The 13,685-nt window shown below is 36.7% G+C and overlaps 1 protein-coding gene across 2 annotated transcripts in view; it reads left to right on the top strand.

Moving 5' to 3' along the window:
- The window catches only part of YWHAE (tyrosine 3-monooxygenase/tryptophan 5-monooxygenase activation protein epsilon), a 37,817-nt gene that overhangs the window by 15,095 nt on the left and 9,037 nt on the right, over positions 1–13,685 (top strand). For both annotated transcript variants that reach the window (XM_074189167.1, XM_074189166.1), the window contains exon 2: positions 13,052–13,251. In XM_074189167.1, coding sequence (XP_074045268.1) covers positions 13,052–13,251 — 200 coding nt within the window. The remainder of the gene's footprint in view (positions 1–13,051; positions 13,252–13,685) is intronic.

Genomic DNA, 13,685 nt, shown 5'->3' with positions numbered 1-13,685 from the left:
ACTTCCCTTATTTCTATTCAGGGCACCTAGATTACTGACTCTACTATTATCCTCATTTCATTTCTCCTTCCCCTCCCATTTCAAATCATTTGCTATGTTCTGACAGTTTTCTTTCCACATTTCTTTTTTTCAGCCCACTTCTCTGACCATATGACTGGTACTTTGGTTCTGCCCTCCTCACCTTCCTCTCTTGCCCACTGTCTTGTAGTAGCCTCATGGGTTTTCTTGCGTTATGACTCTTCCTTCTATATCCACTCTTCTTGCTTTGTAAACTTTCCTGTGGGATCAAATACACACCCTTCTATCACTTCAAGTCTCCCTCAACCTGCTTCCAGCCTGTTAATTTATTACTCCCCTTTTCCTACTGGTCCAGCTAAATCAATCTAGTCCAACTATCCCCTGCCTCTCATAAATCAAAGCTTCCTTTAAGGATCAGCTAAAAAAGTTCTAAATGGGGCAGCTAGGTGGCACAGTAGATAGGCCAGTTCTTAAATCTGAATTCAAATCTTGACCCAGACACTTGGCAATTAACAATTATGTGCCCCTAGGCAAAGGCAAATGCCAGACACACACACACACACACACACACACACACACACACACGCACAGCACCTCTCTCTCTCCAAGAGCTTTCCTCCATCCCCAAAAATGACCCAGGCAACAGCTTCAGGTTCCGCTTCTCCTAAATTAGAACAGAAACAGAACTTTTTTCACTCTTGTCTTTGTGCCTCTAGCACCTGCATGGAACTGGGAACATAGGACTTAATATATATACATGTTGCTTGACTAATAAATTCTTTCTGATCAGTTTCCTCAATAATAAAATGACAATCTCCAGAGCCCTCATGTTTTTTTAATATAAATATTTTGTTTTCCAGTTATATACAATCTTAGTTTCTAACAGTCATTTCTTTTTTAAGTTTTTTCAAGGCAATGGGGTTAAGTGGCTTGCCCAAGGCCACACGGCTAGGTCATTTTTAAGTGTCTGAGGTCGGATTTGAACCCAGGTACTCCTGACTCCAGGGCCGGTGCTTTATCCACTGCGCCACCTAGCTGCCCCTAACATTTTTTTTGCAAGGTTTTGAATTTTACAATTTTTCTCCTTCCCTCTGTCCTCCCCCCAACAGAAGGCAGTTTGATGTCTTTACATTTGTTTCCATGATATGCATATATCAAAACTGAATGCTGAGAGAAAAAACATGCCCTTAAGGAAGAGAAAATATTAGAGATAGCAAAGTAATGTAATACATTAGACTTCTTTTTAAAGAATTGAAGAGGGGCGGCTAGGTGGCGCAGTGACTAGAGCACCGGCCCTGGAGTCAGGAGTACCTGGGTTCAAATCCGACCTCAGACACTTAATAATGACCTAGCCGTGTGGCCTTGGGCAAGCCACTTAACCCCCATTGCCTTGAAAAATCTAAAAAAATGAAGATAATAATCTTTGGTTTTCCTTTAAACTCCATAGTTCAGGATAGAGAAGATGGTATTCTCCAACACAGATCCCCTAAAGTTGTCCCTGATTTTTGTACTGATGGAATGAGCATGTCCTTCAAGGTTGATCATCATCACCCCATGTTTAGGGTGCACAATATTCTTCTGGTTCTCCTCATCTCATTCAGCATCAGTTCATGCAAGTCTTTCCAGGCTTCTCTGAAACCCCATCTCCTGATTTCTAATACAACAGTAGAGTTCCATCATCACATACATATACCATGATTTGTTCAGCCATTCCTCAATTGATGGACATACCCTGAATTTCCAATTCTTTGTCACTACAAACAGAGCTGCTATAAATATTTTTGAACACGTGGGGTTTTTAACTCTTTTTATGATCTCTTTAGGGTATAGACCCAGTGGTGGTATTGCTGGATCAAGGGGTATGCACATTTTTATTGTCCTTTGGGCATAATTCCAAATTGCAAAGCCCTCATTTGTAAAATAATGATCTCCAAGTTCCTTTGCACTTGAAAATATGATTCATGGAGTTTGTGGGACAAGTATTGAATTGATTTTAAATAAAGGTGTTAAAAATGAACTCATTCTGATTTTTAAATTTAGAAATGAATCAAAATAATTGATAATTTATTTAGGAACTCATGTTTGGGAGAGGAAAATAAAAATCAGATCTGGGGTCTTCAAGAAACAGTGGGCTCCCTCACCAATCAGGAATAGGGGGAAATATCAAACCTGAGCTCCTTTTTAGGCAGGTCTTTTAGTAGCAACATTTAAAATTGTGACCCCTTAGCTCCATTGCCAAAAGTCCTTCAAGTATTTCTTACCCTAGCAGCTGATTATACTAAATAGATTTTAAAAGGTATGACTTCACCCACCAAAAATCTTACTATCTTGCAAGTTTCAACTTCTGCTCAGAAACCACAGTTCCTTTCTAAGGGAGGGAGGTACTGGTTGTGATCTACACTGGACAAGACTCCAGGGGATCAAAAATTTTCCCACCCTTGGAGACTGTTGAGCACAAATAGTCACCTAAGCAAGCTTGAGAGACTCAGAGCCAGAAAGGCATCCAAATAATACTACTTTTAGCTCCTAATTTTAAGCCTCTGAAAATTATTTCTTAGTCATACAGTAAATGAGGCATTTGCAGTTGACTAGGGCTCTAGAAATTTCAATGCTTGTTCATCTTTACATCTTCCCATAAGTCTTAGAAGGCATTTAGAAGACACTGGAAACAAGTCAGAAGTTCCCAACGTATGGAGTGGAGGTGTTTTCCATAAATTCATCTATTTTGTGTTGCTTTCAAATGTATGACCCATTGTAGTATAAAATATCTTCCATAATGCAAATTTTAACTATTTGTGCGGGATTAATAGAAAGGAAACTTTACCTATTCAAGATTGCTCCACACTGGATAAAGTTTGTCTACCAAAATACATTTACTACCTAAGTAGGTAACTAATAAAATGTTCTTTGAAGCTGAAAAGCCTTAAATTTAACTGGAAAGTGTTGGTATTAATGAATGGATCGTGTCATGGAAGTTATTAATGGTAGGGACATTTGACATTGTCAAAAATGTCAATATTTCATAATTTATAGATGTAGTAATATTAGGATAGAAGTCATTACAGTAGATACTTTGCAGAAGTATATAAAATAATAAAATTCATTTGGAAGAACAAAAGATTGGAAGATCAAGGGAGATGGAATAACAAAATAAACATACTACTTCTGAACCTCCGGCAATATAATAAAATAATAATCATCAAAATTGGTACTAGTTTAAAAAATATAAAAGTAGACCAATGGAACAGAATCTGAAATAATTAGCTAATAATCCAGTATATGATGTAATAGGATACACATAAAAATTTGGAGTTCTTTAGAATTCATTCAAAAGAAAATTGCTTAGGATGTACTTGACTTTCTCTGCTTTCAGGTTATACTGTTAGGTTTTTGCAAGGCAAATGGCGTTAAATGGCTTGCCCAAGACCACACGGCTAGTTAAGTGTCTGAGGCCGGATTTGAACCCAGGTACTCCTGACTCCAGGGCCAGTGCTCCATCCACTGTGCCACCTAGCTGTCCCTAGGTTATGCTTTTTTTTCTCTCTTTTCATTTCATTTTTTTTTAAATTTATTTTTATATTTTAAGACAATGGGGTTTTTAAGTGACCTGCCCAAGGTCACACAGCTAGGCAGTTATTAAGTGTCTGAGACCAGATTTGAACTCAGGTCCTCCTGACTCCAGGGTTGGTGCTCTATCCACTGTGCTACCTAGCTGCCCCCTCTCTTTCATTTTAGATTTGGAGGCAACATGATATTTCCTTGGGCTCTCCATAGAATCTTAAGTCTGTGTTTCTGTAATTCCTTTCCTCAGACTCAGGGTCATGTTCTTTACCTTAGGATCTGACTTCTAAAGTCATAGCTTCACAAGTCTGCGCTCCTTAATCATAAAGTGGGTTAAAGATGGGAACTGTGACTGTTATTTCATTGATAAAGGGGACTTTTGAGATTTCTTCTACCCCTTGCCTTTGAGCACTGTGAAATGAAGTGATTTACCCAATCACAGTGCCAAACCTGATGGGTTGGGTTTATCTACTTCTGTGCTGCCTCAGTCAAGTACACTGAGTCACAGCAGTGTAAGGAATACTGGATTTTGAAAGAGATAAGCCATGCTTGTGTTGCCACTTCTTTTCTGTATGACTGGGAAAATCACCTAATTTCACTAGGTCTTGTTCTCATCTTTGAAGAAGGGGTTGTGGACTTGTTTACTTTTAAAGTTCCTTTTAATCCTCAATCTATTTAGTTTTTAACATCAGTCAACACACATTGGAGGTAGCAAATTATTTTTTAAAAAAAAGATTGGTAGAAATTACTGTTGTATATAATTTTTTCCAATTATATACAACAGTAATTTCTACCAATCTTTTTTTTGCAAAGTTTTGAATTTTAAAATTTTTCCCCTTCCCACTTCCCTCCCCCAACAGCAATCTGATTTAATCTTTACATTTGTTACTGTGATATTCATAGATAATAATTGAATGTCTTGAGAGAATAAAAAACCAAGATTCATAAGGAAGAAAGAAATCATTAGGGATAGCACAATTATGTAACACATAAAACAACTTTTTTTTTTTTTTTTAGGTTTTTGCAAGGTAAATGGGGTTAAGTGGCTTGCCCAAGGCCACACAGCTAGGTAATTATTAAGTGTCTGAGACCAGATTTGAACCCAGGTACTCCTGACTCCAGGGCCAGTGCTTTATCCACTGTGCCACCTAGCTGCATAAAACTTTTTAAAGATTATAATTTTTGGTCTTCCTTTAAATTCCATAGTTCCTGGGGCCGACTAGGTGGCGCAGTGGATAGAGCAAGCCATTTAACCCCATTGCCTTGTAAAAAAAAAAAAAACAAAATTCCACAGTTCCTTCTCTGGATTCAGATAGTATTCTTTCTATCATGGATCCCCTAAAATTGTCCCTGATCATTGAAATGATGGAGTGAACAAATCCATCAAGATTGATCACCCCCATGTTGTTAGGGTGTACAGTGTTCTTCTGGTTCTGTTCATCTCATTCAGTATCAATTCTTGGAAGTCTTTCCAGACTTTTTTAAAATCCCATCCTTCCTGGTTTCTAGAGTTCCATCATATGCATATACCACAATTTGTTCAGCCATACCCTCAATTTCCAATTCTTAGCCACTACAAACAGTTGTTTTAAATATTTTTGTACGTGAGTTTTTACCCTTTTTCATGATCTCTTCGTGATCTGGTATAGAGCCAGTAGAGGTATTGCTGGGTCAGAGGGTATGCACAGTTTTATTACTTTTTGGACATAATTCCAAATACTTCTCCAGAAAGGTTGGATCAGTTCACAGCTCCACCAGCAATGTGTTTGTTAATGTTTCAGATTTCCCACATCTCCAACATTGATCACTGTCCTTTCTGGTCATATTGACCAATCTTGGGGTGGCTAGGTGGTGCAGTGAATAGAGCACCAGCCCTGGAGTCAGGAGGACCTGAGTTCAAATTCAGCTCCAGGCACTTAATTACCTAGCTGTGTGACCTTGGGCACGTCATTTAACCCCATTGCCTTGCCAAACCCCCCCCCCCCCCAGCATATTGGCCAGTCTTAGAGGTATGAGGTAATAGGAGGCAGCAAATTATTAAGGCAGAAAGAGCACTGCCTTTGGAGTCAGTGGATAATAGGTTCCATTTCTAATATTTGTATATATGCTCTTTTGCAACTCAGCCTTCCTAGACCTTAGTTTCTTCATCAGTAAAATAAGGGTTAGACTAGGTGGTTCTTGTAACCCATAAGTTCCCAAGTTAGGACAAAACAAAATAGTAGTGACATCCAGAAGTTGATTCTGTAAGATTTCTGGTCCTCTGAAATCTGAAACCTTTATCCAGGAGTTAGATCCTAAACTCTTGATTAACTGTCTTAAAGATTGTACTAGTTAAGTTGAATCTTCTTAAAATTTCAGTCTTTGTTTTCCCACTAGCACGATGTCCTGCAAGTGAATACCTTTCATTTCTTAAGGTGCCCATAGGACTTGTAGGCCTTAACCAACTCTCCCTATCATCCTCAGTCCAACACGTTTTTGTTAGTAACTTGAGTGTCAATCAAGTCATCTTCCTCCTTTGCTTCCTTGCTCCCATCTACAACATTTGTCTGTCCCTTCCTCATCTTTCCCTGCCATGCCCCTCTTCAAATCTGGCTATGACAGTTACAGCTTTTTCACTTGATAGAATCTGCTCTGCCTAGAATCTGCAATGTAAGTTGTTTGTTATTCTGGTCCAATTCATAAAATATTTTGGTGAAAATTTTGTGTTAGAGGCTTTGATTTGGTTTTGCTTTATTTTCCATTTGGTATATTATCATTTTCCAAGAGATCTTGGGTGGGGAGGGGTTGAGAACAACTGGACAGCATATCTATTAAGATGACATTACAAGTTACCCTTCCACATCGTGAGTTTCCCTACCTCATTTCAATATATTGCCTGTGAGTATAAGAAATTAAATGGAAATTTGGGGGGAGTTCTGTGGAAACTACAAATGATACAGAAAAAGTTTAGAAACTTGGAAATGCATAAAATATATGTATAATATTGAATAATATGACCCAAATTTTACAACGTGTACTATAAACACCCCATAAGTGAAAGAAGAAAAAAATTCATACTTCTCTTGAATGAAGGTGGGCCAAAAAATGATATAGATTTTCCAGATTGCAGGGTAGTAGTGACCCTAACTCTCCTAATTTGCAAGGGATAATTTTATGCATTGTTTGTGTCTTTCATTTCTTATGCAAGGGAATAGTCTGTTATATTTGTGAGCTACAGTTTGTTAAGCCTGAGCTGATGAACATCTTTACAACTTGTTTTCACATTTGATTTTATGACTTCTGATGGTTCAGCTTCATTTACCTGTTGTACTAATTGGCAGGGTATTTACATCATTAAAGAAGAATTATTCACTTTCTCCCGTGACATGTTGTTCCTGATCTTTGGTGTAGATTTCCTTAAGTTTTATATAGCTACCTTCCTCACTTTGCTTACCTCCCACCACTTGGTGAAGCTATTTCCTGCCCACTTCCTTATCTTGTGGCACATTCTGTATTGTATGTATATATTAAGAGTTATTGGGGGAGGGAGATGTCATATCCCATCTTTAACTAGAAGCACCATGAAGGCAGGCTCTCTATTATAGCTAATCTCTTTTCCCTGAACTTAGCATAGGGGCATGCTTTTAGTTCCTTGCTGATTCTTGACTACCTATGGGTTATTGGAGATTAGACCACATTCATGTCTAGGAAACTTTCATAGGACTGTCTGGCCCTGTGCCTATGACCTTTTGTCATCAGAGGCAAGACTTGTAGATAATTTGATCATTTGAAATCTTTGAGGGACTTCCTTTTTTAACAAAGAATAAAAGGAAGGAGAGAAAACAAATTTCTAGCATTATTAAACATTGACTATATATATATGCAGTGCTCTATACCCACAAACCTCTATATCTGCATGGAGGTAGGGAGTTTGCATTTTGGGGGGGGAGGGGGGCAGGCTCTATTCCTTATAAGAACTGCAGTTTTTCATTTTTTGTTTGTTGGCATTTGTGTTGTATTTGTTGCTTGTATTGTATTCCTGGTTCTCATGCCTTCGCTTTGAATTAATTCTTATGTCTTCTTGACTTTTTCTGTAATGATTATATTCCTTGTTTCTTTTATTCACCAAAATCTCATTCATGTACTGCCATTCCTCAATGGATGAAATTGACTTGGTTTTTAGTTCTTTGTTCTTTACAAGAAGCCACTATGATGAATATTTGGTGTCTCTGGGATCTTTGTTTTTGTTCTAGTTCTTGGACATGCTTAGGAGTGGGAGCTGTGTCAAAGGATAAGGACATTTTAGTCACTTTTTTAGATTCCTTTTCAGAATAGTTACTGAATAGAATGGATATTAAAATATCTATTGTGAGGGGCTATAAATTTTCTTAAGTATTTTGGGAATGAATTCTAAATAGTGAAAAGTACTATTGTATGTATTAAAGTTAAAAATGATTTAAAGCAGTTTGTTCCTATTAGTTTGAGTTTCTAAAATCCTGGTCTTGCCTTGATATCCAACAATTGTTTTGCATTCATCAAGATAGAAATAAAGAAAAAAGAAATAAATACCCATATAAATAGTCGTCTGTTGATTTGTTGAGGTCTCAATTCTGTTTTATTAACTTAGATCTTGGCTCCTCAGAGTGACCCTGCTTCAGAGAACAAAACTAAAAAGACAATCTGGGGTCTGAAGCAATGATAGCTGGTTTGAAAGATTTTCTGATTGCATTTCTCCCTCACACTGATCCTTCTGGAGTAGGTATAGCAGGTATTATCCTCCCCTTTTAATAGGTGAAGAGAATTAGATGACTTGGCAACTCCAGAAGCAAGACAGATTTTTGAGGTAAGACTCGAATTTAAGCTTGTCTGGCCCTCTGGTCTAGTGCTTATGATACAGGAAACTGCCTTTCCAGGTCTCAGTAAAGGAAAACCCCAGGCAAGAAGTTACAAAAGTTTGATAGGTTGGACCATTTTAACAAGATCCAAATTTTTTTGTTGGGTGAGGATGAGGATTTTATTTCATTTCTTGGCACACTTTTATTTCCTTAAACTTTTGTTATTTTTTTGTTGTTCTTTACACCACTTTAACTTCCTGATAAAACTTTTCTCTTTCTCTCCTACCAAAAAAAAAACATACCTATATCTCCCCCCAACCTCTCTTAAGAGCTTTCTCTTTTCTGGAACCAAGATCAATTCTTGCACTTAATGGATTTTGACTGCCTTTTATATTTTCATTAATATTCTTATAGTCAAAAAGCTTATTGCTTCTTTAAGTCATTTAATACGTTATTTCTTTTGATGCAATAGTCTTTTTCATATACATGTTTTTATTTAACAATTGTATAGTCATTTGGGGTCTCTCTGTTTCAAATTATTTTTACTGCTACAAAAAGTTCAGATCATTCTTAGAAACAAAACTGTGTTGGTTTTGTGATCCTCAAGAAGATGATAGGTGTTAAATATGGAATTCCTTCCTTACCTGATGGTTTCTCTCCAGGACCAGCTGCTGTTAGATTATTAAGTGGCATGAATTCATGAACCTGATTTTGAAAGTCATAGTATTGCAAATTTGTAATGAATCATACTAGATTTTTCTGTTTATAAAAATGTTTTGTATTCTTGGTGGCGTTTATATTTTGCCTGTGGAAATTAAAATGAGTTTAATTTCTTGCAAAGGGAAGTTTTCAAGAATGCTAGAATGATTTGTTAGTATGAGAAATCCAGAGTGGGATTAAAAACATCTATGGAATGTTTTCTTGAACTTTCCTTTTTTCAAACATCAATCAACTAATAATTCCCATTCCTCCAACCACATAGAATTCTTGATAATAAAAGAATTCACTTAAGGAAACCATATTGGATATGCTTGAAAATGTAGCCCATCTATCCCTAAGGGTTTGCCACCTGGGATCTATCATGGATACCAACCACCCGTCAGGACTGGCTAAATCTCTTAAGGTCACAATTCCTTATTTCATGAATCCAGTTCTAAAATCTTTTTGTTTGGTCTTGTTTTCCTTTAATTTACTTCCTGTAAATTCTTATTTTTGCCTCTATTGCTCTGCATTAGATTGATAACATTTTTAATTTCTCTAAATTCCCCATATTTTTAATTTCTTGGAGCCCAACTTATTCAGTCATTCCTCAATGAACGAACCCACTTTTCTTGTAAGGTTTTGCTTTGACAAAGTGCAGTTATAGATATTTTTATGTATGTGTGAACTTTCTTGCTCTGCAGTTGATTTCTGGGAATGGTAAAGTGGGCATTGCCTGGTACTGGCATTGCTGGGATCAAAGGAAGTAGTTAAGTAACTTTTAAAAGGACAATTTCAACTTGTTTTTCAGAATGATTGGAGTAATGTTTGCTCTCCTGGAAATGATTTTGAACCAAGCTTCTTGGATCTGTTAAACCTGGTGGTGTAAAAACTGATAAACTGTTAGTAGACTCATCAGGTTCTTAAGTCATTTGGATGTTATTCCTACTTTTAAGTGAATGACTTTCAGGGCCCAGAGATGAGCTCTTTGCCTCCTGGGATTGCCTTCTGTTATTTTAGATGCTTCTGTGACCTTTCCTTAGATGGAAGATTGGAGCAAGACTCATAGATAACCCCATTCATTTAGATGGAGTTGAGTAGGAGCTGAGCCATCAAGCTAATGAACCTGTCCTCATCCTTTTTTTTGCAGATGAGTTAACCAGCTCCCTGATTACTTAAATATTTCCCAGAATATTTTGCCTAACAGATTTATATTGAGTGTTATTAATGTATTTTCCTGAAAATGTAGCTATTTTTACCTTAATTTGGGGGCCTTAATTTGTTTGCACTTAGCAAATACATTGTTCTCCTTATTTTAGTTTTGATTCTTCCTTTGCTTGCCATCTAGTGGCTGGAAATGGGAACCTACTTAAGCTCTCATGTAAAGGAAGAGTTGACAATTTATGCATGAGAAATGACAGCTGCATTCTGGCAGGTTTCAGTCTCTGAAGGGGGTATGGAACTTAAAAGGTAGCCCAGAAGACCTTTATTTGTGTCCAGTGACAGATGTCAGGTTTGAAAAAAAGAAATTCCTTATTGTAAAGTTTACTTGATTGAAAATAAACTACTGAAGCAACTTTGAAACATGGGAAAATGAAGTACTTAAAAGCTCATTTTTTCTGTTAACAGCCCCCCCCAAAAGCTCATTTTTTCTGTTAACAGCCCCCCCCCCAAAAACGCCAGCAAACCCAAATAAAGTTTTTCATTTGGAAAAGGGCAAAGTACCTGGGAATCCACATCAAAGTTGTATTTCCACTCTATAGTCTGACAATTTTTTTTTATCACTGCCAAGATTATTTTTAATAGCAGAGAAGAGTTTAGGAAATCAAGTGTCACCCCTGAAATCTTTGTAGATGATGATTGTTTCATTGGGTAAAGTAGTTAATCATTTGTTTATGTTCTGCTGCTTGGTGGTTATTTTTTAGATTAGTGGTTTGAGAAAAAAGGTTCTTTTGTTTGAAAGTAGAGAAAATGTATAGACTCTACTTTCTGGATTTAAAAAATTGTTTAACCTTTCCTTTGACCGTCTTACAATACTCAGATATGCCAAATTGACCTTGTATTGTAAATTCTCACCTATGTGAACAGATGTATTTGACTTTTAGTACAGTATTCCTGTTCATGGATTGATCTTTATGATCTCTTTCTATCTTTACATGAATTTGTTACTATTTAGCGACATCATTGTCAGTTTGTGTGCTTTTGGTTGTAGTTTTTCACTTTGCATTATTTCATGTTTGTGTTTTTGAATTCTTGAATACATGAGTTCTATGACATTGACCTATAATTTGTTCAAGCATTCTCTAAGCAAAAGACTAGTTTTTTGGGGGGGCAGCTAGGTGGCGCAGTGGATAGAGCACCAGCCCTGGAGTCAGGAGGACCTGAGTTAAAATCCGACCTCAGACACTTAGTAATGACCTAGCTGTGTGACTTTGGGTAAGCCACGTAACCCCATTTGCCTTGCAAAAACCTTAAAAATAAAAAAAAACTAGTTTTGTCTAGTTTCTTGCCATTACAGGTTAGAGTTCTATGAATATTTTTGGATAGATTCTTTTTTCCTGTAGGTGATTTTCTCAGCCATTTTGGAAAAATTTAGTTTTCAAAGAAGTTATATTATTCAATAACTCAAGGCATGTTCATTGTATACTTGCTTTATTTTGTCCCTTCTTGAATTGACCTGATCTGGATATTTCTGAATTTAAGATGAATATGGAATTAAATTTTTAGAAATTTTCTTAATCCATCTTTTTTTGTATTGTAGTTTCCCTTTTCCATCACCCTCTCATAGATCCATTCCAAATAATGAGTAGTATATTTTAAACCAAAAAAAGAAGGAAAAGGGGGAAAACTAGCATAAGTGATCTGAAAATTAGGGCAATTGTATGCCATTTGTGAACTTACCTCAGCAAAGGGATGTGATTGGAGAGGCTCCTAATATTTATTATTCTTTTGAACCCTGATTATTATTTATAGTTTTACAACATTGATTTACAAAATGAGTTTTTAATTGTTACCTTTTGTGTGTTCATAGTAATTAACCCTTCCTAATTAGATCTCATAAAACTATCTCATATAACATACAGTATTATTAATTTATTTAAAACAGTGGAATTAAGTGACTTGCTGAATGTCACACAGAATTAATTAAGTGTCTGAGGCCAGATTTTTTTTTCCTTTTATGTTTTTGTCAGGCAAACGGGGTTAAGTGGCTTGCCCAAGGCCACACAGCTAGGTAATTATTAAGTGTCTGAGGTCAGATTTGAACTCAGGTACTCCTGATTCCAGAGCTGGTGCTCTATCCATCAAGCTGCACCCGCCCAGTATTTTTTGAGAGACCAAAAGAAAGAGGAAAAGATCAGTACAACCAGTCAATAATTGAAAGAGTCCCAAAACAAGTGCAGTGTGGGAAACCAGTGAACTTTCCCATCTCTGCCAAAGGATGGAGTGGAAGCATCTTCTTACATCTCTTGTTGGGAATCATGCTTGTTCTTTATAAATGTGCATATTCATATATGTGTGTGTCTGTGTGTGTGTGTGTGTGTGTGTGTGTGTGTATGTTTCTTTGAGTTGTCATTTTTATTCTTTTTTTGGCTTTGTATCAATTCATATAGCTCTTTACAGCACATTGATGGGCATCTACTTTGTTTCATATTCTTTGCTTTCACAAAAGTGCTACTCCATCTATTTTGGTGTGTGTGTATGTGGGTGAGAAAACAGGGTATTTAAACTCTTGCTACATTCAAGACTTTTTCCTGTGTTTGATTTTGGTCATCTTTTGACAGTAGCATAATAGTGGAATGAGAGCTAGACTTGGTGTCAGCTTCCAGGGTCTTAAAACTATGTTTATGCACTTGCTCTGACAGATGCAAGGTCAATAAGAAGAGACATATTAGTTATAGTTTCAGCATCTTTAAAGTATAAAAATTGACATTTCCAATTTTCTTGTTTTTTTTTTTAAGAAATGGTGGAATCAATGAAGAAAGTGGCAGGAATGGATGTGGAGTTGACAGTTGAAGAAAGAAACCTACTGTCAGTTGCATATAAAAATGTGATTGGAGCCAGAAGAGCGTCCTGGCGGATAATCAGCAGCATTGAACAGAAAGAAGAAAACAAGGGAGGAGAAGACAAACTAAAAATGATTCGAGAATATCGGCAAATGGTGAGAAATTCCCCTGTTTTTGTTTTAGCTTTTTTATTCTTGGAAAGGACTTGGGTCTTTTTTACCTGATTGGGTGGGTGGCGGGGAAGACCTGGTTCTGCTAGTGGTTGGATTGAGTGTGGACTTAATCAGATTGGGATGTGGTGCTTTAGGAATTGTCAGCTTGTGGTGGTATGTGATCAGATTGATTGGAAGGGGGGAGTCAGACTGGATGGAGTTACTGATAGGCACGATATAATGAAGGTTCAGCCTGGGCTCATAGGAATGTGCAATAAACCAACATTTATTTTCATGTTTTATGGGTTTTTCAAATGGAATACATTTTTTTAAACACTCTGTCATATTGTAGTAGAAATAATGTGTAATACCTAAAGAGAGAACTCAGTGGAAAACAAAACTTTTCAGGAATTGAACTAACTTTAACAAATTTTCCG

This window comes from Macrotis lagotis, chromosome 5, assembly GCF_037893015.1.
Source record: "Macrotis lagotis isolate mMagLag1 chromosome 5, bilby.v1.9.chrom.fasta, whole genome shotgun sequence".
Taxonomy (NCBI): Eukaryota; Metazoa; Chordata; class Mammalia; order Peramelemorphia; family Peramelidae; genus Macrotis; species Macrotis lagotis.
This window is presented reverse-complemented; position numbering and strand designations above follow the sequence as displayed.